Here is a 23,944-nt window from a genome sequence, read left to right as displayed (position 1 = left end):
GCACGCACAAGGCCAAGGTGAGGGCCCTGCGCGAGCGCCGCGCCCGCCCCGCGCCCTGCCCCGTCGTGCACTACCACAGCTCTGCCCAGGGCGTCACCCTGTCCTTCCCCCCGGGGCTGCCCCTGCCCCTGCCCCCCGCCACGGCCCCCCCGGTGCCCCCCGCCCAGCCCTGCGCCGTGCCTGGCTGCACCAACGCCCGGCGCTACCGCTGCGCCCGCACCGGGCGGCCCCTCTGCAGCCTGGGCTGCTACCAGCGCAACCTGCAGCTGCTGCAGACCCCGGGCTGAGCCCTGGGGGGGCTGCGGGGGGCCCTGGAGCCTCCCCGTGGACAGCGGACAGCGGCAGGGGGGCTGTGGGACAACCCGCCCGTGGCAGCCCAGGGTGGCACCACCGCGGCCTCTGCAGCCACTGCAGCCCTCGGGTCACCCCCTGGGGGGGCTGTGCACCCACCCCACGGACACACAGGGCTGGAAGGCGGGGAACCACCCTCTCAGCACGGACACAGGCGGGTTCCAGGGAGCTCTGGATTCTCCACCTGGACACAGAAGACCAGAAGAGGAGGCTCCAGGCCCTGTGCCGCGGACCTGGGGGACTATGGGGGGCTTCAACCCCTCCACGTGGACACAGAGGGTCAGAATGGGGGGCTGAGAACCTTCTGCCTTGGACATGGGGGGCTCCGGATGCTCCACGTGGACACAGCAGACTGGAACAGGAGGCTCCAGCCCCCCACATGGACTCAGAGGGCTGGGGACCGAGGGTGGGCCTGGGGGTGGAAAGGGGTCCCTGTGCCTGGTGTGTCCTGGTGCTGCGGAGCTGATTAAAGGCTGTTGGTGAAGGAACCGTGTGTGGGTCTGCTGGGATAGGGGCACAGCCCGACCCCCCCCGGGCGTTATGGTACATCCCGCCTCCTCAGCAGCTCTGTGGCACAGCCTGAACCCCCCCCGGGAGCGCTGTGGAACGGCCCAACGGCGTCCTCCCCCCGCGTCCCGTTGTGGTCCGTCCCGGGTGGGCGGGGCTGTTCCGGGGCGGGGCTCCAGGGAGCGCCCGCCCTCCGGCAGCACCCATTGGCTGGGACCCTGTCCGGTGCAGAACGATGGCACTGATTGGCTGGCTACTCTGCCAATCACACGGCAGGAGCCGTGCCTGCGCGTACATTGGCCAAGTTGTGCAGAGTGCCCGCCTCTGGGCGGGCTGGGAGCAGCTGCGAGACTGCCATTGGTCCGTGTCGCAGTCAGTCAGTGACGGGAGGTGGGACTCCGCCTCCGATTGGCCGCGGCTGCCGCTACTCCGGGCGGGGGCGGGGCCCGGCCCCTTTGTCTCTGTTGTTGGGCGTGAGGCGCGGGCAGACGGCGCGCGATTGGCCGGGGCCGGGCGGCGGCGGCCGCGCCGATTGGCTGTCGGCGGCGGGACAGGCGCGCATTGGGCGGTTGCGGCCGCGGGGGCGGGACTTCGGGCCGGTGCGATGGCGGCGGCGGCGGCCCCGGCCCGGGCGGCGGCGGCGGCGGCCGCGGGGGCCGCGATGGCGGCGGCGGCGGTGGCGGCGGGGCGGCGGCGGCTGCTGCGGACGGCGGGGGCCGCGGCTGGGCGGGCGCGGGGCCGCGGCGGGCTGTAGGCGGCGGCGCCATGGAGCGGCCCGGGAGCGCCGAGGGGGCCTGGGCCGCGCTGCTGGGCCGGCAGCACCCGCAGGTACCGGGCGGGCCGGGGCGGGGGGGCCGCGCGCGGGGCCGCGGTGACGGTGCGGCCGTGCCCGCAGGCCCGGGAGTTCTGCCCGGGGGTGAACAACCGGCCCTACGTGTGCGAGACCGGGCACTGCTGCGGGGAGAGCGGCTGCTGCACCTACTACTACGAGCTGTGGTGTGAGTGCGGGCACCGTGGGACCATGGGGAGCGGAGCTGCCGCGGGCATCGAGGGCGGTCCGGGGGTTTGGGGAGCCCAGGGGCTCCGAGGGGGTCCTGCGGCTCTGGGGGGCAGGGGGTGCCAGGTGTCACTGGCAGTGACAGCGGGGGTTCCAGCGGGGATCGGGGGGTCCCGGGCGAGATGTGGGTCGAGGGGGGGCCGGGGGCTCCAGAGGCTCTGGGGGAGATTGGAGGCTCCGTGGAGGTGTGGGGACTGTGGGGGTTCTGGGGCCCGGGGGTTGCAGCCCGACGCCGGGGGCGGGGACTGTGTGTGAGGGTGACCCCGCTTTGCCCCCCCGCCCCGCAGGGTTCTGGCTGCTCTGGACCATCCTGATCCTGCTGAGCTGCTGCTGCGCGTTCCGGCACCGCCGGGCCAAGCTCCGCCTGCAGCAGCAGCAGCGGCAGCGCGAGATCAACCTCATCGCCTACCACGGTGCCTGCCAGTACCCCCCCTCCGCGGCGGACCTCCGTGAGTGGGCACAGCCTCCCCCTGCACCCCCAGCCCTGCCAGTACCCCCATCCCCGGGGACCTCCGCGAGTGGGCACAGCCTCCCCCTGCACCCCCAGCCCTGCCAGTACCCCCATCCCCGGGGACCTCCGCGAGTGGGCACAGGGACCCCCTGCGCCCCCAGCCCCGCCAGTAACCTTCCTCTATGGGGGGTCTGTAGGAGTCAGGGCACCCTGGACCCTCCTGTGCCCCCCCAGCACCTGCATCCCCCCTAACCCCACATCCCCCTCCCCTGCCCCTCCCCATATCCCCTTCCCCCTGGCTCTTCCACTCAGGCCCTCCATTTCCCCCTCCCCAGCCCTGCCCTGGGCTGAGCCTTCCAGCTCCCTCCCCTCTGGGATCCCTTCCGGCCCTGCATCCCCCCAGCTCTGCCCCCTTTGCTCCCATGTCCTCTGGCATTCCCTGTATCCCCCCGGGTGCCCCCCTGACCCCGCTGTCCCCCCCAGGGCTGTTGGCCTCCTTCAAGCTCCCCGCGTACGAGGAGGTGGCCCAGCGCCCCGGGACGCCGCCGCCGCCCTACAGCCCCGGGAGCCCCTCGCTGTCCCCCGGCTCCTCCGGGGGCTGCAGCTCCTGCTCCTGCGGCTGCTCCTGCGCCTCCTCCCCCAGCAGCTCCTCGCTGTCGGCGCCGGGCACCGACGAGACGGACCCGGAGCCGGGGCCGGGCCCGGGGGGCAGCACCGCCGGCGGCTCCAGCAGCACCGGCACCGGCGCCAGCTGGGAGCTGCCCCTGCCCGAGGAGCCGCCGGCCTGCGGGGGCCCCTCCAAACGCGGCCCCCTGGACTTCCCCGAGGCCGAGGGCGGCCCCTGCTCCTACACCGAGGGGGGGGAAAGGGGGGCGGGCGGTGCGGCCCGGGGGGAAGGCGGCCTCGGGCGGCACCGGCGGCTCACGGGGGACTCGGGCATCGAGGTGGGGCGGGGCCTGGAGGAGGAGGAGGGTGAGGCCGAGGGGTGCGGGGGGCCAGGGGGTGGGGGGGGCCTGGCTCACCTGCGCTGCCTGTCTGAGCCCCCCCGGGACCCCCTGCTGGGGTCTGGACTCATCACGGAGCCCCCGGGGGCCCCTCACCCCGACTGACCTCCACGGTGACCCCACTCGTGGTGTGGCCCTGCCGGAGCCCCCTCCCCTCCAAACTGCTTCTGGGGCCCCCCCGTGCCCCTGGTGCTGCTGCCTGGGGGGGCCCCATCGTCGGGGGGGGGCCCAGGCAGTGGGGGTGGGTGGTCCTGGCACATTCTCTCACCATTAAAGAGACGTGGAAGTACCGGAGCCCTGGTGTGATGAGGGTGCTGGGTTGGGTTGGGCCCCCCAACTTCTCAGGGAGGGCACAAGGACACCCGCTGTGGCTTGGGGACGTCGGGCTGAGCTGGGGCAAAGACCCCCAGCAGCACAGGGGACACAGCAACACCCTGACCCGGACAGGAACAGGCCATGGTCATGGAGGTTTATTGCAGGGGAGGTGAGGGGGCTCCAGCACAGCCCCCCAGCACCTCCCCTGGCCCTGAGCTCACGGTGGGGGCACAGGAACCCCCCGCTAATAGTCCTCAGCCATGGCGAGCACCACGAGCGCGGACCAGCCCGCGAAGGGGTGGCAGCCCTGCCCCGCCCCGTCGCTGTCCCGGTAGTGCTCCCACAGGAACCCGGTGGCCTCGTGCTGCCGGAACACGTTGGTGACCAGGTTGTGGCGCAGCTCCCGGTACAGCCGCGCCGCCTGCTCGCGGTGCGGCCCCGCTGCCTGCGCGTACCCGTGGAGCGCCCGCAGCGCCAGGAAGTTCACGTTGACCCAGATGGAGCCGCGCCAGTACGGGGGGTCGTGCTCGGTGTTGCGCTGCAGGTACCAGGGGCTGTCGCGGGCCAGCGAGCGCAGCCCGAAGGGCGTCCAGAGCTTCGCCTCGCTGCGCATGGCGCCCAGCAGCGCGGGCAGGCGCGGGGAGTCTGCGCGCAGCAGCTGCAGCAGCAGCGGGAACAGGCTCACGTAGCCCAGCGCGCCCACGAAGCGCGGCCGCGGCGCCTCCCGCACCTCCCGGCGCAGCCGTGGGGCCGGCGGGGCCTGGCCGGGCACGGGGGCCGGGCGGTGCCAGCGCAGCGCCACGGCCGTGCTGTGGTTGCCGAAGTCGGCGAAGGCGCCGAGCTCGGGCGCCCAGTGGTGCCGCTCCAGCAGGGCGTTGTCGCTCAGCGCCAGGGCCATGTCGCCGTAGGGCTCGGGGGGCTCCCCCAGGCGCTCGGCCAGCGCCGCCAGCACGCGGGCGCCCAGCGCCATCCAGCAGCGCAGGTCCAGGTGCCGCTCCTGCTCCGACGGGTGCGAGGCGCGCGGGTAATCGTCCAGCCCCGACGCCAGCGTCTTGGGGTTCAGGAAGCGCTCGGCGTCGGTGTCGCGGCCGCGCCAGCGGAAGGTGAGGGGCTCGGGGCCGGCCTGGGTGCGGTTGAGCCACGAGAACCAGGCGCGCAGGCGCGGGGAGAGGCGGCGCAGGTAGGGCAGGGGCGCGTCGGGCAGCAGCCGCTCCAGCGCCAGCAGCAGCGTCGGGGGGTTCGCCGTCTCGCTGTGCTGCAGCACAAACTCGGGGGGCACCCTGGCCCGCGCCTCGTCCCCCAGGATCTGCTCCCGCGGGATCCAGCCGTCGGCGTTCATGAGGTCGAGCCAGTGCGCCAGCACGTCGCGGGCCAGCGCGGGCGCCCAGCGGCCCAGCAGCAGCAGGTGGAAGCCCTCGTCCCACAGGAAGCCCCGCGGGAAGCAGGAGCGGGAGGGCGCGGCCGCGAACAGCGCGGCCTCGGGGCCGGGCAGCGGCTCCGAACTGTGCTCCGAGCGCAGCAGGGAGCGGCCGTGGAAGAAGCCGAGCCCCCCCAGCAGCTCGCTGAGCGCGGCCTGGGCGAAGCGGCGCTGGGGGGGGGTCGCCCCGCGCGCCCCCAGCCCGAAGGTGTCCTCGAAGCGGCGCTCGAAGGCGGCCGCGTGCCGGGCCAGCGCCGCGCCCAGCGCCCGCCCCGCCAGCCGCCCCCGCCGCGCCCCCGCCGCGCTGCCCGACTCCAGCACCACCTCCAGCACCGCCGGCGCCTCCAGCGTCACCTGGTGCAGCAGCAGCTGCCCCTGCGGGGGCTCCCCGGGCAGGCCCCCCGTCCTGGACACCCCCAGGTAGTGGCGCCGCGGCCGCCCCGGCGGAGAGAACAACGAGGCTTCCCGGAGGCTGCGCTGGACCAGCTCCGTGAGGCGGTGCAGCCCCGGCACCCCCGCGGCCAGGAAGTTGTAGCTGAGGGAGACAGGGGGGTCAGGGAGGGGGGGCAGATGGGGTGACAGGGGGGAGGTGGGAGAGTCAGGTGGGGGGAGACATGAGGGAGATGAGCAGTCAGGGAGAGGGGGACACAGGGGAGACAAGGGGACACAAGGGACATGGAGTCAGGGGAAAGGTGGAAGAGACGGAGGAACGCAGGGAGGAGAGATGAGGGGACACAGATGGGATACAGAAGGGCACACGGGATACTAGGGAAAGGGGGGACATGGGGGAAATGAGGAAAGAGAAAAGGGGCGGACACAGGGAGAGAGAGGGAGACATGGAGTCATGGAATGGGGGGGAAACAGAGGACACAAAAGGTGGGCAGAGATGGAGGGGCCGTGGAGGGGTTGGGGTCATGCCCCAGTGACTCACCTGGCGTATTTAGGCTCCTCCTCACCCTCCCCCGTTGGGGGCAGGAAGGTGAGGGTGAAGTTCCCGAGCTCCTCCGATGTTCCCTCCACGGCCGCCAGGCGGGTCCCGTCGTGCAGCACCGGCCGCAGCTCCCCCTGCCCGTCCGTGGCCACGTAAAAGAACAGGGACAGGAGCGGGGCCGGGCCTTTGCCCTGTGGGTAGGAGCAGGAGCAGGAGGAGGGTGACGGAGGGTCCCCGGCATCCCAAAGCCTCTCTCACCCTCTCTGCGCTCACCTCCGTCCTCGCCGTGACCCTCCAGCTCCAGTCTCCGCCGTGGTCTCCCCCCGGCTGCTTGACGAACTCCGTCCTGAGCAGCAGCCGCCCGTCGCGGATCTCCTGCACGCCGAAGTTCTCCCCGTCGTGCATCACCCACCCGTACCGGGCCGGCCCGTCGCCGCTCTCGCACGTGTGCCGCAGGCCGCCGCCGTGCTGCAGCCACATCAGCCCTGGGGGGCGCGGGGGGTCAGGGGAGGCTCCCGGGGCGGCAGCGGGCCCGGCGGAGCCCCGGGGCTGAGCCCCCGCCCGCGCCCCCCTCACCGGTCACGACAGAGCGCGGGCTCCGCGTCTTCATCCCGAAGTACACGTGCGGCCGGTACGTGCCCCAGAAGTAGGTGGGCGAGGCGAGGGGCCCGGTGGAGCCGGGGGGGACGGCGGGGGGCGCGGGATGGGGGGTGACGAGGCGCGAGGCTTCGCTCCACCGGCTCCACTCGGTCGCCGCCGCCACGAGACCGAGCGCCAGCGCTGCCGCCGCCACCGCCGCCACCAGCACCGTCCGGCCCCGGCCCGGGCCCCGCGGCTGCTGCTGCTGCTTCTGCTGCTGGCGGTGTTTCGGGTCCCGCTCCCGCGGCCGCTCCCGGGGCCGCTCCCGGGGCCCGTCCCCGCCACGCCGCCGCCGCTCCCCCGCCATGGCCGCGGGCGCGCCCGGAGCGTCAGCGCCGCGCGACGGGCTGCGGGGGAGCGCCGCGCGCGCCCCCTGGCGGACGGGAGGACCCCGTGCGGTTCGGTCCTCCCAGGGACCCCCGCCCGACCCAAAACCGGCCCCGAGGGGACAAGGACTCCCCCAGCATGCCCCCAACCCCGCCTTCCACCCATCCATGCTCATCACGCCCTTAGAAGCCACTTCGTTATCCCCCTTGGTCAGCCCCATTGCTGGGAAGGGGTCCCGGCTACACTGACCCCCCATCCGCCACCCCAACAGTGCCCTCAAAGGGACCCCAGCCAGGAATCCCCCAGCCTTTCCCAGGACCCCCACGGATGCCCGACCTCCCTGGGGACCTCCCAAGGACCCCACTATGAACCCCCAGTATCCCCTGGGACCACCAAGGGACCCCTCGTCTCCTCGAGGACCCCCACGGACCTCCATCCTGCATCCCTGGCATCCCCTGGAAGCCCCCAGGGTACTCCCAGCCTCTCCAGGGCATCCAAGAAACCCCCAGCTGCCCCATTGTCCCCCAGGACCCCCAAGGGACATCCACCCTGCACCCCTCATCTCCCCAGGACCCCCCAGATCCCCTCAGGAGTCCCCGTTAGATCCCGCCCCACCAGTAAGTGGTCCCAGTTGCAATCTCAGATCCCGGCCCAGCGCTGTCAGACCCCCATCCCCCGTGCCCCCCTTGCAGAGGTGGCCGGGACGGGTGGGGTGGGTTTATTGCAGGTCAGCCCTCGGGGCTGTTGCCCACGCAGGGCAGCCCCGGCACTCTCCAGCGGCGGGCGCGGTGCAGCCGCAGGGACAACCACTGCTGGGGGCTGCCCGGGAGCGGCGGCTCGGCAGCGGCGCCGCGGGCACTGCCCCGCACATCGCCCGGCACATCGCCCGGTGGGGGCGGCCCCGGCAGCGGGACCGCCACCTCCAGGGGGTCCAGAACGGGCAGGGGGTCCGGGGGTGGATCCAGGGGGTGGGCGCCTTCATCCGAGCCTGGGGAGGGATGGAGGGACCGGGATATTGGATCCTGCTCCTGCTGGGACTCCCTGTCCCCGTCCTAGTTCTCATTCCCTGATGTTCCCATCTTCATCTCCACCCCCATCCTTGTCCCAGTCCCTGTCCTCATCCTTTCTCCATCTCCATCCCACCTCTCAGTCCCACCCCTGTCCCATCCCTATTTCATCCCCACCTCATCCCATCCCCCATCCCCATATCCCCATTCCAGCCCATCCCACCCTGCCCCATCCCCATACCTCCATTCCATGTCATGCCATCACACCCCATCTCATCCCATCCCGTCCCGTCCCGTCCCATCCCATCCCATTCCCACTCCCACCCCATTCCCAGCCCATCCCACCCCATCCCCATATTCCACCCCCTCCTCCCATTCCACTCCCTCCCACGCCACCCCCAGCCCATCCCTTCCCGTTCCCGCCCCATCCCGGCTCTCACAGCAGCGCCGCAGCCCGGCCCAGCCGCGGCTGTGCCCTCCGCGCCCCCCGGGCTGCTGCAGGAGGCAGCGCACGGCCGTGTCCGTGTGGCGGAACACGCGCAGCGCCCGCAGCGCCTGCCGGGCCTCGGGGGCCAGCCCGGAGCGCTCCGAGCACAGCAGCTCCCGCACCGCCTCGAAGTCCCGCCGCAGCTGCATGGCCCCCTGCAGGCTGGGACGGGGACAGGGTGGGCCTGGGACCCTCGGGACCTCCCCAGGACCACCCCCCACCGCCACCGCAGCCCGGGACCCCCACTGGGATCCCGGAACTGCCACCAGATCCCCAGAACTGCCCACCAGGACCCCCGAGACCCCCACTGGGACTCCTTGAACTGCTACCAGGACACCCAACCTGCCACTGCGACCCCTGCCCTGTCATGGGACCCCCAGCACTGCCACTGCGACCCCTGTTACTGCACTGGGACTCCTGAAACTTCCACAAGGACCCCTGGGACCCTCACCAGGCCCCCTGGCCCCGCCTCTCGGACCCCCAGCACCGTCACTGGGACCCCTGCTCTGCCCCCAGGACTACAAAGGTGCCCCTGGCACTGCCCCTTGGCTGTGGCACCGCGCGTGGAGCCCTGTCCCCAGTACCTGAACTTGATCCTGTGGGTGAGGATGTGGTCCATCCAGGCCTCCAGGAAGGCCGTGGTGACCCGTGCCAGGGTGGGTGCCTGGGCATCGCGGGGCAGGGCCTGTGCCCCCTGCAGCACCTGCCCCAGCACCGCCTGCACCGCGGCCGCCGCGTACGCGCTGGGGGTGCTGGGCAGCTCTGGGGGGGCACGGGGACCCTGCTCAGCGCTGTGACCCCCCACAGCCCCCCGAGCACCCCAACATGCCCCCAGCCCCCCGCACCCACCGGCGCGTGGCCCGAGCCGCCAGTGCCGGCCCAGTGGCATCGTCTGGTCAAAGATCTCGGCCGAGAGCCGCTTGCAGCTGGTGGAGAACATCTGGAGCACGTCCCCGGAGAAGAGCTGGGGCATGGCAGGGGACATGGGGTGACACAGGCACCCAGGGCACCCCTCTGCCCAGGACCCCCCACTTGGGCCCTGCCGTACCTGGATGTCGTTGGCCACTCCGTGGATCTGCCGGCACAGCTGGAGCTCCCAGGGGGACAGGGGGAGTGGCTTTGGGGGGGTGTCCCCATCAGTGTCCCCCGGCTCTGGGAATGTCCCACTCACCTGCAGCGCCAGCTGCTCTGTCTCTGCCTTCAGCACCTGGAGGAGCAGGAGGGTGAATCCAAGCCCCAGCCTCCCCGTGCCCCCGTGTCCCCCATACCTGCAGGTCTCCCTGGGTGAGCAGCAGGAACCGGGGCAGTGACCAGCCCGCCCCGTGCCCCCCATGCCCTCCGTACCTGCAGGTCTCCCTGGGTGAGCAGCAGGAACTGGGGCAGTGCCCAGGCCGCCAGGTACCGCCCGGCCCTGCCCGTCAGCCACGCGTGAGCCGCCGCCGCCGCCGCCAGACACCGGCTCAGCACCTGCAGCCGCAGGCAGGGACCCCCAGGGGATGCTGGGGGCAGGGGTCAGCACAGAGGGGACCCCCGTGCCCCCCCACGCACCCCGGACCCTGCTCACCGTGTGGGTGGCTGGGCAGCGGGCGCAGGCAGCGCAGGGCCAGCGCCAGGGCTGGGAAGAGGCGCCGGAGCTGCTGCGCCGTGCGGCTGCACCCCGGCCCCGGGGGCCCCCCTGGGACCTCCAAGCACTTGTCCGACAGCCCGGAGCCCAGGGCACAGGTGAAATCTGGGGAGGAAACAGTCAGAAGCCCCCAACAACGCACACATCCCACACTGTACCCCACACCTGCACCCTGAACCGCAAACCCCGCACCCCACACCCTCACTGCATACCCCCCAGATCACCCCCCACTCCCTCATCCCATGCCCATGGTGTACCCCACACCTGCACCTCAGACCTCCCTAACGCCGCTCCCTAACCCTGTACCCCCGTCCCCCACCCCATACTTCCCCCAGCCCCCCGTACCCATGTCCCAGCTGCAGAGGATGCTCCGGCACATCAGGTGCAGGCAGAGCACCCCCAGCTCCTCCTGGCACTCGGGGGGCACACGGGCTGCGGGGGCACACGGAGGGTCAGGGCAGGGCAGGGATCCCCCGTGGCAGCCCCTGCCCCCCGTGTCCCCACGTACCCGCGGTGAGGGCGCGGCTCAGCTCCTGTGCCGCGGTGACGGTGGCACTCGGGGTGGCGGGGGGGGTGCCCAGACCGTGCCCCAGCGCGGCGCCCACGGCCCCCCAGAGCAGTGGGCGGTACCGGGCGCCCAGCGCGGCGGTCGCGGGGCCGCGGGCGGTGTCCAGCCACCGCACTGACTTCCAGCCGCCCGCGCTGCCCGGGCGCGGCCCCGTGGGCTCGGGGCTCTCGGACAGCACCGGCTGCCACAGGCTGTCGGCCGAGGCCACCAGCGCCCCCAAAACGCGTCCCGTCAGCTCCTCGTCCTCCAGGCACAGCTCCTGCAGCTCGGCCGCCAGCCCCGGCAGCGCCTCCGCTCCGGAACCTTCCGCGTCCGTCACCGTGTCCGTCCCCGCAGCATCGTGCCCTAGCGGCCACGGCACCACCACGTCCTCCCAGCACACGTGTCCGTCCCTGATGTCCCCACCCCGGGGCTGCAGGAGGGGCTGCAGCCGCTCGGCCACGGCCCGGCCGCGCTCGGCCGCCAGCACCCGCAGCACCCCGTCCACCGTGAAGGGAGCGGGGAGACCCCCGGGACCCGCCTCGGGGCCCAGCTCCTCCGCCAGCCCCTGCACCACACGGTTGTAGATCTCCAGCCCCTGGAAGAGCTCGGCCAGGCTCTCGGGGGCCGGGGCGGGGGTCCCGGGGCGGCCGAGCGCCCGCAGGCACCCCTCAGCGTGCCGCCAGGCCAGACGCGCGGCCATGAGCGCCGGCACCAGCAGCGCCCGCCGCATGTGCGCCACGGCCTCGCGCCGGTGCCGCGGCAGCACCCGCAGCCACGCGTCCCCCCGCAGCCGCCGCCGCAGCGCGGCCCAGTGCCCCGCGTGCGCCCGCAGCTCCAGGCACAGCTCCCGCAGCGCCGGCCCCGCGCGGCCCCCGTGCCCCCCCGGCGCCGGCAGTGCCAGCAGCCGCCGCAGGAAGTCGGAGGAGGCCTTGAGGCGCCGGGCGAAGTCCCGGGCCAGGCGGAGCAGGTGGCGGTGCCGCAGCAGCGCGTGCAGGGCCGCCCCCCGCGCCGCCACGCGCTGCCGCACCGCGTCCTCCGAGAAGTCGCCGGTGCTGCCGGGACGGGGCCGCACGTGCCCCTGGAAGGTCTCGGTGCGAGGGTCCTCCCAGACGCGGAGGCAGCGGCGCAGCCCCGCGAAGCTCTGCTCCAGCGGGGTCACGATGGACGCGGCCTCGTCCTCGTCCTCGTCGTCGCTGTCGCCGTCGCCGCGCCGGCGGGGCCGCGGGGGCAGCAGGCGCCACAGCCCTGGGGTGACGCAGCTGCGCAGCATGGCCTCTGCCCGCTGCAGGGAGCGCGCCAGGGGCCCCCGCAGCCCGCCTGCGGGCATGGGACCCTCAGCGTGGGGCAGGGACCTCAGGGTGGGGCACAGACCCCCAGGTGGGGGAGCCTCTGCCCACAACCCCCTCATCTCTGTCACCCCAGCCCTGAGCCCCCGAGCCCCCTGGACACCCAGGCAGTCCCAGAATCCCATCAGCGTTTCCATAGTTCCCCCCAGATCCCATATCCCGTTAGGTCCCCCACACTATCCCCAGGATCTTCATAAACCACCACGGTTCCCGCAGCCGACCCAGGACCCCACACCCCATTAGGGTCCCCACAGTCCCCCAGAATCCCATACCCCCTCAGGGTCTCCACAACACCCCAGGACCCCACAGCCCCTCAAGGTCCCCGCAGCCTCCTGAGTATCTCACCAGGCTCGAGGAGCTCCCCGCGGGCCGCCCCATCACCCGGGGCCGGCCGGGCCGTCAGCAGCAGCAGGATGAGGCCGCCCAAGCCGGCGTCGCCCACCTGAGGGGTGCGGGGGGCTCAGGACCCCCGGGCTGGGGCGAGGGGCGGGGCCACCGACGATGGGGCGGGGCCATCTCTTTAGCCCCGCCCCCCCGCGCTGGCAGCGGCGGAGCCCTCCGCGATGACCACGCCCCCTTCCGCAGTAGCCACGCCTTATGCCTGACCGGTCACGCCCCCAGCCCCTTTGGCCACGCCCCCTCCCAGGCCGTTGCCATGGAGACGCCGCGCTGCCCGGGCCCGGTGCCCCCCTGCCCGCCCTGGTACCGCCCCGGCCCCGCCGCTCCCGTGAGGGGAGTCCGGACCCCCCTCCCTCGTGTCCTCACCTGCAGGCAGAGCTCCCCGCCGCGTCGCTCAGCGCCGCCGGCCTCCATGCCGGGCCATCCCGGGGGCGGCAGCAGTAAAGAGGCTTAGGCCGTGCCCAGGCTAATCCGGGGGGTCGGGCCCGGCTGGCCGCCGGGAGGGGATCGGCGCGGGGGGCGGGACGAGCAGCAGGGAGCGGCCGGGCCCGCGGCCTCGGGGCAGGCGCGGGCGGCGGGAGGGGACGCGGAGCGCCAGTGCCGCTCGGTGAGGGCCCTGCGGGCCGCCGTCCTGCCCTCACCCAACATGGCAGCGGGGCGGCCTCAAGCGGCGCCCTGCCCCACTTCCCGTCGGTGCCGTGACGCACTTCCGGCGCGCGGGGCTGGCGGCGATGCCGGGTGGGGGTGCGGGCGGCCCGCGGGACCGGGACGGGTCCGGCCCGGGCAGCTCCGCCCGCGGGGCCGCCTCCGCCGCCTGCCCCTGGGGCTGCACGCCCGGCCCCGGCGGCTGGAGCGGCGGTACGGGCCGGGGGGGCGCGAAGGGGGAGCCCGGGGGAGCAGGGCCGGGGAGCGGGGCTCGGGCCGGTCAGGTTTCGGTTCCACCTCCGCCGGCTCACGGCCGCCTGCGCTCTCCGCAGCGCCCTTCTGCCCTTGGCACCGCCTGTCCGGCCTCGGCGACCTCCCGGTGCTGCCGCAGGGCCCCTCCCAGACGGTGATCCAGTACGAGGGGGGGGAGGTGTGTCTGCTCTGGGACGACGGTGAGTCGGGCGGGGGGTATCGGGGGTCCCGGTGCCCGGAGCTGCCCCTCACGCCCTCCGCTCTCACGCCAGGCCCCAGGCTGGAGGATTTCTACCAGCTGGGGGATGACGACGAGGACGAGTCTGACACAGATTACGAGGAGCGGGATGAGTTTTGGGACGTTCCCCTCGTGGAGCGGCCCCGGCCCTACAGCTACTGCGGCTTCCGCAAATCCTTCTTGTGCGCGGAGCCGCCCCTGCCGCAGCCCCCCCGAGCCCCCCCGAGCCCTCTGGAGGTGCGGCTGGACCAGCTGCCCACACCCCGCTGGGCCCGGCTCACGGCAGAGGTGGGCAATTTCCCCCCCCGCCCCCTCCCGCTCTCCAGGGCCTGGAGGGTCCTGGGCTGGGATCCCGAGAGGGGCCGTCACCGTGTCCTTCCCCCAGGAGGCGGAGAGGAACGCGCAGGAGCTGGTAGCGGAGGAGGAGCGGGTGAAGAGGAAAGCAGAGAAAAAAAAGCTGAAGAAGAAGGTGGGTGAGCCCTTGGGGGGGTCACTGCCAGCCCCTGGGGTGCAGGCAGCTGCTGTCCCTGAGCCCTGGGGGTGCAGGGTTGGGGGGGTTTGGGAGGGTCTGCATTGCTATGATGGCTCTATCTCTTCCCTTTCCAGAAGCAAAAAGACCGGAAAAAACGGGAGAAACTGGGTCAAGAGCAGAAGAACAAGGAGAACACTGACCCAGTGAGTGACTTCTCTGGCCCCCCCGAGCTGTCCTGGGGGTCCCCAGAGCTGGGGGCTGGGCAGCACCACCTACACCAGCCACCCTTCTCCCTCCCTGTCCTTGCAGAGTCCCCCGGCCCCGAGCGGCCTCGCGGGCACTGGGCCCCCCCAGGATGGTGCTGAGGAGGAGGGGGAGTGCACAGACCCCTCCTCACACCCTGGGAACTCCACAGCCCCACCAGAGGACACAGAGGGAGCAGAGGTGAGTGAGGCTCTCCCCAGGGGACTGTGTGGGCATGGGGGGAGTAGTGTCTCTGGGCTCTGCCTGCCCACCCCCTCCTGCCCCCCCAGGAGGAGCTGGACCTGAGCTGCACCTTCGTCTGCAAAGCGCGGGAGAAGGCGGGGGTTCGGCTGCCCACCCCGGGCAGGGAGCGGCCCCCCGGCACAGGGGACACAGAGCCAGGCAGGAGGGCACTGGAGAAGGGCAGTGGGGAGGGCCCTGCCCCCCCCCGGGTCCCCCAGCCCCCCGGCCCCAGTGCGGTGGAGCAGAGCCTGATGCTGGCAGGTCAGTGCAGGGACCCCCAGGGACGTGGCGGGGGTATGGGGGGCTCTCCTGCTGTGCCAGGGGGGTTCTTCCTGCTGCTCTGGGGATTCTGTGCTGGGGGGGGCTCTCCCTGCTGCTCCCCAGCTTGTGGGGGGGCTGTGCTAGGGAGGTTTTCCCTCCCCAGGGTGGTCTGTGCTGGGGGGCTCCCTGCCCAGGGTGTTCTGGTCTGGGGGATCTCTCTGTGCAGCTCCTCAGGTCCAGGGCAGCCCTGCCCTGGGAGTGCTGTGTGGAGCTCCCGGCTGGCACAGCTGCAGGCTGTTCCTAGGTCAGGGAACCCTGTCAGCTCCGTGCCCCCCCTGCCCCCAGGCCGTGGGATCGCTGCAGCCCAGGCGGGCCGGCACGACGAGGCCGTTCGGGCCTTCAGCGCTGCCCTGAAGCTGAACCCCCGGGAGCACCGGTGAGCGGGGGGGTCCTGGGGGGTCCTGGGTGTCCCAGAGTGGGGGGGGCCGGGCAGCAGTGACCCCCCTGTCCCCACAGGCTCCTGGGGAACCGCTCGTACTGCCTGGAGAAGCTGGGCCGATATGAGGAGGCTCTGGGGGACGCGGAGGCGGCACTGGGGCTGCAGCCGGGCTGGCCCAAGGGCTCCTTCCGCAAGGGCAAGGCCCTGCGGGGGCTGCAGGTACCCGGGGGGGGCTCCAGGGGCTGCAGGAGGGGCTGGGGGCTGAGGGCAGGGGGCCTGGAGGGTGCCATGGCTGAGTGAGGGGCTGCAGCACACCAGGAGTGGGTGGGGGGCTTTTGGAAGGCTGTAGTGTACCATGGGGTGCTATTGGGGCTGAGTTGGGGGCTGTGGGTTGCCAGTGGGGCTGGGTCAGGGCTGTGGGGATCTGGGGGAGCTCTGGGGTGCTATGGCTGCATGGTTCAGGCTGAGAGGTGCCAGAGTTGGGGAAGAGGATGAAGGAACCAGGTGTGAATTAGGGTCTGTGGGGTGTTAGGGCTTGGAGGACTGGGAAGGGGGTTGGGTGGAGGGCTGAGAGATGCCAGTGGAGCTGTGGGGTGCCCTGGGGTGCCATTTGGGCAGTGGGGTGCCCGTGGGGCCGGGCAGGGGGCTGCAGGTGCCCGCTGCCCCCAGCGCTACGCCGAGGCCGCGCGCACCTTCGAGGAGCTGCTGCTGCGGGACGGGGCCCACGCTGAGGCCGCTGCACAGCTGGAGGCCTGCCGGGCCCTGCTGCGGGTGAGACCCCCTGCCCCCCGTCGCTGTCCCCCACCCACTGTGCCCCCCACACCTCACCCCTGTCCCCCCACAGCAGCACAGCCGCCCTGGGGGGGTCCCCGTGTCCCCTTTCCTGCCTGAGACCAAGGAGCCACCGCTTCTCCCCGGTAAGGGACCAGGGCTGGGGGGCCCCGGGGGTGTCCCCATGTCCCCGGTGGGTGCTGACCCCTGGCCCCTCGGCAGGGGGGTGGGCGAGCGGGAGCTGCCAGCAGACAGGTGGTGGTGGGGGGAGCACGGGAACCCCCACGAGAGACCGAGGACAGGGACCTGCCACGGCTGCCAGCCACCTGACACTGCCACCGAGCCACCCTGCCAGGTACGGGGCTCCAGGGGGCTGGGGGGACCCAGAGCCCCAGTGCCGTGGTGCTGGCTCTGGTGACACGGGGGTGGCTCTCGGCAGGGACTGCTTCCCGCTCTGGGTGGGCAACGTCACCCCCCAAATCAGCGAGAAGGTGCTGCGCCGCACCTTCGGCCGGTGAGTGACCCCCAGGACCCAGGTACTGCCTCCCTGGGACCCCCGGCTCCCCAACACAGCCCTGGTGCCCCCCAACACAGCCCTGGTGCCCCCCAACACAGCCCTGGTGCCCCCCAGCCCTGTCTCTGTCCCCATTCCCTGGTGGTTCTGACCTGCAAGGGAGGCTTTGGGGCGGGGGTCTGTGATCTACTTCCCCAGATTTGGTGATATCTAAGCTTCCTCCAGCATTGAGGGGTCTCTACTGCGCTGCTTTGGGGTATTTGTAACTGTTTTCCTTCAGATTTGGAGGTTTTTGATCCCCCTTCCTGTGGTTTTGAGAGTGTCTAGTACTCTTCCTCCATCTTCAAGTGTTTTTCATGCTTTCCTGCCACACACATTTGGGGGTGTCTAAGCCCCCTGCCGCACTGGAGGGTCTCTGACCCCCACCCCGCAGGGTTGGGTATCTCTAACCCTCGCCCACCCCACGTTTGGGGGTCTGTGCCCCCCAGGTTCGGGGAGATCCACTCGGTGCGGATGCTCCCGGGCCGGCGCTGCGCCTTCATCAACTTCTGCGGGAAGGCGGCGGCGGAGGCGGCCTTTGGGGCCATGCAGGTGAGCTGGGGGGCACACGGGGTACCCCCGCCCTGGGACACCCCTGCCCCTGGGGCCTGTCCCGGTGCCAGCTCCCCCCTGTCCCCAGGGTGCCACCGTGGAGGGCAGCGAGCTGGTGCTGCAGCTCAAGCACCCGTCCCACGCCACGCCGGCCCCCCTGCCCCGTGCCAGGGGGGGTCCTGCCCCCGGGGGGCTGCTCAGATGACCCTGCTCTGTCGGGGGGGGGCTGCCGGGGCCCCCCTGCACCTGCCTGTACCTGCCTGTACCTGCCTGTGCCTTGTCCCCGCGCTGGGGGTGAGTGTCCCCCCTCCTGCCTTGGGGGGGTCGGGGCCCCCCTGCAGCCCCTCGTGCCTGGGGGGGTGGGCCCGGGCTGATCCCCGCGGCCCCTCAGGGATTTGTTACCTGTTTGGGTTTTATAATAAAACTGGGACTGTTGTCCTTCTCTCTGGCTTTTCCTTCCCTTGGATTGGTGCCTCCCCCGACCCCCCCCAGCTCTCTTTCCCACCCCCCTGCCCTCTCTGCCCCCCCCCCCCAGTCCTGGACCCCACCATTCCAGCCCCCCCATGTCCCCTCCCCATGTTGCCCCTCGCCCTCCGTCCAGCCCGGGGGGCAGCGGGGGGGTCCCCACACCCCCCCAGAGTGTCACTTGCTGGTGACAGGAGCTTCAGGGTGGGGAGTGACAGGCGGGACATCAAATACAATTTGATTAATATGCAAATTGAGGGGGGGAGGGTCGGCCTCAGCCGGTAATTAATCACTGGTTAAAACAAATTAATGCCCACGGCGGGAAGTGCTCGCCTGGAAAATGGGGGGATACAGAGTGGTCCCCGGGGGGGATCAGGGTTCCATAATAAGGTGTTGCCTTTATTGCAAATATTTACACCGGGGCCGATAGAAAATAAAATTAAAAAAAAAAAAAAAGAGCCAGGGGAAAGATGAACAAAAAAAAAATACCCAAAAACGGGTGCACCGAGGGGGCGGGGCCGGGCCGGGCCGGGCTCCGTTCGGGACCGAGGCGAGTGGAGCCCAACGGAGCAGTGTCGGCCCGGGCGGTGCCGAGCAGAACCGAGCGGGGCCAGTCGGTCCGAGCGGGCTCGGCTCAGTCCGCCACGTCGATCTCCTCCTCCGAGAGCTCGGCGGGCGCCGCGGTGCCGGTACCGGCAGCCCCCGGGGGCTCGGGCAGCCCCGCCAGCTGCTGGAGGGCGGCGGGGGGCAGCGCCTGCAGCGAGGCCACGTCCGCCCGCAGCTCCTCCAGGTCCCGCTTGAGCTTGGCGCGGCGGTTCTGGAACCAGGTGATGACCTGGGCGGCGGAGAGCGCCAGCCGCGCCGCCAGCGCGTCCCGGTCCACCGGGGAGAGGTAGCGCTGCCGCCGGAACCGCTGCTCCAGCTCCCGCAGCTGCTGCGCCGTGAACGCGGTCCGGGACTTGCGACGCTTCCTGCAGGGAGGGCGCGGGCCCGGGGCGCCCGACGGGGACGGACCTGCGGGGACAGTGGGGTCAGGGCACCGGCACCGGGCACGGGGAACGGCCCCGCAACCCGCGCCGGCACTGGGGAATAGCCCCGGGGCGCCCGCCAGGAAGTGCCTGCGGAGACAGAGGGGTCAGGGCACCGGCCCCGGGACCCGCACCGGGCACGGGAAACGGCCCCGAGGCGCCCGGTGGGGAAGGACGTACGAGGACAGGGTGTCGGGGCCCGGGACCCGCACCGGCACCGCCGAGCCCCGCAGAGCACGGGGGGGCCCGACCTGCGGGGACAGCGGCGTCAGGGCAAAGCCAGCGGACCTGCACCGAGCAACGGACAGTGGCACGGGCGCCTGCACCGGGTCCGCCCCGAGCACTGCGGGTCCCGACCTCTGGGCAGAGCAGTGTCAGGGCAGCGGCACCGGTAACGGCACCCGCACCGATCGCGCCGAGCCGCGACCGGCACGGCGGGCGGACCCCGGCTCCGCCGACTCCCGGTCGAACGGAGACGAACCGGCTCGCGTCGAGCCGGAAGCAGAAGAGCCGGGCCGGGCCGGGCCGTGCCGTACCGTGCCGTACGGAGCCGAGCCCAACAGAGCCGAGCAAACCAAACCGCGCCGGGAGCCGGGAGTCGCGGTTCCACAGAGGCCCCGGCCGCGGCGAAGTCGCCGCCGCTGCGCCCGTGGCTGAGACACCCGTGTCCTGCCTGCGGCTGGTCCGGGAACAGAGCAGGGAGATGGGAGCGGAGCGAGGAGCCGGGAGAGGAGCCGGGAGCCCCCGGCGGAAACCGAGATCCTCCTCTCCACGATTCCAGGAGACCTGAGGCCGTGCTGCTCCCTGCATCCGATCCCGTCACCGCTCTCGGCTCCGGTGCGGCCGCTGCTGCCGGTATCGATGTAGAGAACACCCGGTGAGACGCGGATCGCGGCCCCGGCTACGGCTCGACGCCGCCAGCGGGGTCCCGGTGGCGGCCCAGGTCCCTCTCCTGCTCCCGCTCTCGGTCCCGTTCCATCCCTCCTCTGCCGGCGGCACCAACCCGCCTCTCGGTAACGCGGCTCCCGGGATCACCGTGCGTCCCCCGGTAACGGCGGTGACCCCCGCCGCCGTCCACAGCGGGAGCTCCGCTCCTCGGGACCCCCGACCGTTCGGTACCAGAGCCCCGGGCCGTCTCGGCCGAGTGCCGCTTGAGTGGGACTGTTACCGGTTCGTCCCGGTAACGGGCTGTACCGCGGTCACGAAACCCCCAGCGCTCCCGTCCGTCAGTCCGGTAACAGGACTTCCCCTCCGCTCTCGGAGTCCCGATCGACACCGTTTCTGTCCGTCCGTCCCGGCAACGGGGATTTGCCCCCGCTCCAGGAGCCCTGATCGCTCCCGTGTCCGTCCGTCCTTCGTCGCTGCGAAGAGGGATTTTCGTTCATCACGGAAGCCCTGGGCTGTTCCGGCCGTGTCCGTGGCTCCGTCCCGGTAACGAGGTTTTACCTGAGGTACGGGTACCTCCCTCTGTTCCGCCGGTCCCCGCTGCCAGTTTGCGATCGGGTTTTGTTAATTCTGAGATTCCCTCTCGGCCGTGTCCGTCTGTCCGGCCGGTACCGGAGCTTCACTCCCGCTCTGGGAGGCCCGATCGCACCCGAGTCTGTCCGTCTGTCCAGCAGGCAACGGGGTTTTTTCGTTCTTTTTTTTTTCCATTCCCGTGTCTGTCCGTCTGCCCGGCCGGTAACGGGGATCGCTCCTGTCCCGGTCCATCCGTTCGCCCGGTAACGGGATTTTTTCGTTATTTGTTTTCGATTCCGGCCGTGTCCGTCTGTCAGTCAGGTAACGGGCATTTTTACCTCAATTCCTGGAGCCCCGATCGACCACATTTCTGTCCGTCTGTCCATCCCGGCAACGGGAATTTTTTTTCACCCCCTTTTATATCAGCCTGTCTGCCCCGTAACGGGATTTTTTCGTTCGTTTATTTCGTTCCCGGCCGTGGCCGTCCGTCTGATAACGGGGGCTTTACGTTAATTCCGGGCGCCTCGAGCCGTCTCCGTTCTGTCCATCTCTCCACACGGTGGTGGGTTGGTTTATTCGTTAATCACGGACCCCACTCTGTCTGTCCGCCCTGTACGACGGTTCGTTAATTACCGGAGCGACGCTCCGTAACTCGGGAATTTCTTTCCTTTATCTACCGGAGCCCAGCTCTGCCCGTGTCCGTCTGTCTGACCGGTAACGGGGCTTCGGTTACTCACGGGAGCGCTGCTCGGTCGATCCGTGTCCGTCTGTCCGAAGGATTTTTCGTTACCGGCGGGAGCCGCGTTGTGCCCACCCCTGTCCGTTAGTCACCGGAACGCTGCTCTGCCGTGACTGTTCGTCTGTCCGTCCCGGTAACGTTTTTTTCCTCGTTAATTACTGAGACCCTCTCTATCCGTTTCGGTAAGGGTGTTTTTATTTTTCCGTTAATTACTGGAGCCCCTCTCGTTCTCCCCGAGTCGGTCTGTCCGTCCCGGTAACGGTTCTATTCATTCCGGGCGGCGCCGCGCTCTGCCTGTCTGTGTGTCTGTCCGTGCGAGGGATTTTCCGTTAATCCCGGAGCCCCGATCGGTCCGTCCGTGATTGTCCCGGTAAGAGCTTGGTTTTTCCGGTCAGTTCCAGAGTCCCGATCGGTCCGCCCGTGTCCGTCTGTCCATCCCAGTAGCGGTTTTTGTTCCTTCCCGCGGCGCCGCGCTCCATCTGTCGGTATCCGTCTGTCTGTCCACCCGGTGAGGCCGAGCCCGGGAGCGGCGGAGCCGGTTCGTCCCCATCCATGAACCGGCGGTCGGATCCCGCCGGTACCGGGCCGCTGCGGGAGGCCGAAACCGAGCAGAGCCGCCGTCCCCGCGGGGCTCGGGGCCCGCACCGGGTTTCCGTCGCGTCCTGGCCCGATCCGCCGCTCGGCCCCCCGCGCTCGGTCACGGTCATGGTCACGGCCCGGCGGGGTTCATCCACCGCCCGGTCCCACGGCTCCCGGTATAAAGCAGCCGGCGCCGTCCCGGCCGGTGCTCCCAGAGCTCCGGCCTCGGTGCCGGAGGCGGCCTCACCGGGGCCGGGGCTCGCTCTGGCTCCCGGTTGTCCCGGCCTCGGGGCTCTTCCCTCCCTCCGGGCAGAGGCTGCCGCGTGTCCCCGCCGCGCCAGGCGAGCACCGGCGGCTTCCCGGGCCTCCCGACTGCGCTCGCCCCTCCGGGACACGGAGGAAACTTCCCGGGACCGGGACGAGGGGCATCCTCAGCCTCGCCACGGCCTCCCCCCGCCACCCGCCGGCCCCGCCACTGCCAGGTGCCCGCTGCCCGGTTCCCGGCGCCCGCCCCGGTCCCGGCGGAGCCCCCCCGCCCTGGTCAGCCTCCCGGTCCGGTACCTCCGGCTGCTTGCAGCATTCCCAGCTCCAGCCCCCTGGAAGGTTTTACTGGCGAGTTCCTCCAGCGCCCAGAGCGGCGAGGCCGGGGCGCAGCCGCCGCCGCGGGGCCCCGCCGGGGCGGGGGGGGCGGCGGGACCGGTCCCAGTCCCGGGGGGGCTCCCGCCGTGGGGGCGTCCCAGGATGTCCTCGATGCCGAAAGGGGTCAGCGGTTTGGTGGTGTTGGCGGGGGGCGGGAGCCGGTCCAGGGGGCTTCGCCGATGGCCGCCGACCGCGGCGGGCAGAGGGGGGGAACCGGCCGCCTCCCCCGCCGAGGTCATGCCGGACCGGGACCCGCGCCGGGACGGGGACCCGCCGCCCCCCCACCCCCCCCCAGCCCCGCGATTCCCGTTCCACCGCCTTAAAGGCCCGGGATACCGGGAGGAGGAGGAGGAGGAGCCACCGACGCCCCCCCCGTCTAAGGGGGGGGACCGACCCCTCTCCACCACTACCGGGGCTCAGCCCCGCGCCTCCCCCTTGTTGTCTCCCCCATTTTAACCCACCCTGGTGGGTCCCCTCTGTCCCCTCCGCTCCCTCCTCATCCTCACTGTGGCTCTACCCTCACCCAAAAATTATTGGCTCTTTTGCTCTAAAATGCCCCATAAAAGCGCCGGGGCAGCGGCTGGGAGTGATTAAGCCTTTTCGGGTGGGTTTTGGGTTTCAGAGCCATAAATCCCCCCTCCCTCCCCACATTCCCACTGCCCTTTCCCAGTACAAATAGCTCCGGGATTTCGGCCGCTCGTAAAAATCCCGAGATGCCGCACACGCAGGTGAGGCCCGGCTGGTGAAGCCGCGTCCGGATTATCCGACGGGATAGGGGCTGGGGGATGCCGAATGGTCCCTCCGGGGGGGCGATTCGACATCCCCCAGCCCCAACCCCGCCGGGTGTCCCCATGGATCCGTCACTGGGATCGGGGACACGGCGAGGTCACGGGGGTCAGGGCGGTAATGAACCTGCGGACGATGAGGGGGAGCCCGGTGGGAGCACACGGAGCCGGGTTTGGGGAGCAGGTGCAGGGGGATCCGGCAGCGCCGATGCCGGGATTATGGAAGTGGGGAAGGGGCGGGGGGGTGTGCGTGTGGATTTTTCCAATCTTGCTGACAAAGGCAGAACGCGATCTCCCGGCTGGAAATCGGCGTTTGACAAATTCAACCTTGAAATTTCCCAGCAGCCGGAGCAATTAAAGGCTGGCGGGGGGGGGGGGCAGGGGGCTCGGTTTGGGAGAGGGACACGGGGCCCCTCGCACGGCGGCGTGCCGGGCACGGCGGCGTTTGCCCGGATTCCTCGCACGCGGCTTTTGTCCTCCCCGCAGGGCGCAGGGAGATGGCGGAGCTGCGTGGCTGCACGTGCCGCCAGCTCTCGCCGGGGGACGGAGCCCGTCCCGGGGTGCAGGAGAGCTGTGACCCCCACTCCCACCCCCCCAAGGGAGCTGCGGTGGTCCCGGGCTCGGCTGGACCCCCGCGAGCCCGATCCCTTCCAGCAGTACTGCCGGAACGAGGCCACTGCGCCGGCCACAAGGCCCCAGGCTCCCGGGGTGCCGAGGAATAGGGGTCACAGCCCTTCCTGGGGTCCCGGTCCCATGGAGAGGCCCTGGGCTCCGTCCTGGTTTAACGCTCCAGGACACACACGAGAAATCGCTGCCCAGGGTGATTCCATGCCCTTGTGCCAATTGGGAGTTGCAGCCGCTCCCCCCTGAGGAAACCTTCCCCCCTCAGAACATTCTGGCTCCTCTGGGGCCGGCGGGACCTCGGTGGCGGAGTCCTGGGCTGGGAAGGTGGGAGTGGTCCCAGCGGGCTGGGGCGCGGGTATCTGCAGGGACCCGGCAGATCCCCAGCAGTGGTGCTCGCCCTGATGGGTGGGATGTCATCTCCACCCCATCGTTCCCCCCCTGCCTCCATCGCACCCACCCGTTGCTCCACAGCACTTGGGGCGAATCCCTGCACTCAGGGCTGCTCCCAGATCGTGGTGCTGGCACCCCAACCCTCCACTTGTGTCC

The 23,944-nt window shown here is 71.4% G+C and overlaps 6 protein-coding genes across 6 annotated transcripts in view; 2 read left to right on the top strand and 4 right to left on the bottom strand.

The window, feature by feature from the left end:
* RTKN (rhotekin) overlaps nt 1–1,420 on the bottom strand; it is a 4,635-nt gene extending 3,215 nt beyond the window's left edge. Inside the window, 2 exon segments of the mRNA XM_032685436.1 lie at nt 451–535; nt 1,287–1,420. Of these exon segments, the coding sequence (XP_032541327.1) occupies nt 451–535; nt 1,287–1,420 (219 nt within the window).
* Nucleotides 1,421–1,608: 188 nt separating this feature from the next.
* WBP1 (WW domain binding protein 1) lies at nt 1,609–3,664 on the top strand. The gene is made up of 4 exons (XM_032686102.1): nt 1,609–1,686; nt 1,754–1,856; nt 2,203–2,364; nt 2,850–3,664. Exons 1-4 carry the CDS (start codon nt 1,624–1,626, stop codon nt 3,473–3,475), a joined length of 954 nt encoding a protein of 317 aa, XP_032541993.1. The 5' UTR covers nt 1,609–1,623; the 3' UTR covers nt 3,476–3,664.
* Nucleotides 3,665–3,825: 161 nt separating this feature from the next.
* On the bottom strand, nt 3,826–6,979 carry MOGS (mannosyl-oligosaccharide glucosidase). The gene is made up of 4 exons (XM_032686388.1): nt 6,610–6,979; nt 6,307–6,518; nt 6,034–6,224; nt 3,826–5,637 (listed from the first exon to the last, which is right to left on the bottom strand). The coding sequence occupies exons 1-4, from the start codon at nt 6,977–6,979 to the stop codon at nt 3,930–3,932; spliced, it is 2,481 nt and encodes an 826-aa protein (XP_032542279.1). The 3' UTR covers nt 3,826–3,929.
* A 674-nt stretch (nt 6,980–7,653) lies between these two features.
* CCDC142 (coiled-coil domain containing 142) lies at nt 7,654–11,389 on the bottom strand. The gene is made up of 9 exons (XM_032686389.1): nt 10,626–11,389; nt 10,463–10,549; nt 10,058–10,222; nt 9,838–9,992; nt 9,542–9,700; nt 9,343–9,457; nt 9,078–9,255; nt 8,447–8,655; nt 7,654–7,987 (listed from the first exon to the last, which is right to left on the bottom strand). Exons 1-9 carry the CDS (start codon nt 11,365–11,367, stop codon nt 7,728–7,730), a joined length of 2,070 nt encoding a protein of 689 aa, XP_032542280.1. The 5' UTR covers nt 11,368–11,389; the 3' UTR covers nt 7,654–7,727.
* Nucleotides 11,390–13,143: 1,754 nt separating this feature from the next.
* On the top strand, nt 13,144–17,523 carry TTC31 (tetratricopeptide repeat domain 31). Its single transcript, XM_032685435.1, has 15 exons — nt 13,144–13,270; nt 13,390–13,509; nt 13,582–13,835; nt 13,933–14,016; nt 14,154–14,222; nt 14,329–14,463; nt 14,553–14,766; nt 15,112–15,202; nt 15,283–15,424; nt 15,875–15,976; nt 16,050–16,122; nt 16,199–16,331; nt 16,416–16,490; nt 16,979–17,081; nt 17,170–17,523. The coding sequence occupies exons 1-15, from the start codon at nt 13,144–13,146 to the stop codon at nt 17,284–17,286; spliced, it is 1,839 nt and encodes a 612-aa protein (XP_032541326.1). The 3' UTR covers nt 17,287–17,523.
* A 395-nt stretch (nt 17,524–17,918) lies between these two features.
* On the bottom strand, nt 17,919–22,228 carry LBX2 (ladybird homeobox 2). Its single transcript, XM_032686391.1, is given in 3 exon segments — nt 17,919–18,560; nt 21,912–21,948; nt 21,950–22,228. Coding segments are annotated over 3 exon segments (696 nt in total). The 3' UTR covers nt 17,919–18,180.
* Between the last annotated feature and the right edge of the window lie 1,716 nt (nt 22,229–23,944).

The sequence above is a fragment of the Chiroxiphia lanceolata genome, chromosome 4 (assembly GCF_009829145.1).
Source record: "Chiroxiphia lanceolata isolate bChiLan1 chromosome 4, bChiLan1.pri, whole genome shotgun sequence".
In the NCBI taxonomy this organism is placed as follows: Eukaryota; Metazoa; Chordata; class Aves; order Passeriformes; family Pipridae; genus Chiroxiphia; species Chiroxiphia lanceolata.
The sequence above is the reverse complement of the archived record's forward strand: the minus strand, read 5'-3'. Positions and strand labels throughout refer to the sequence as shown.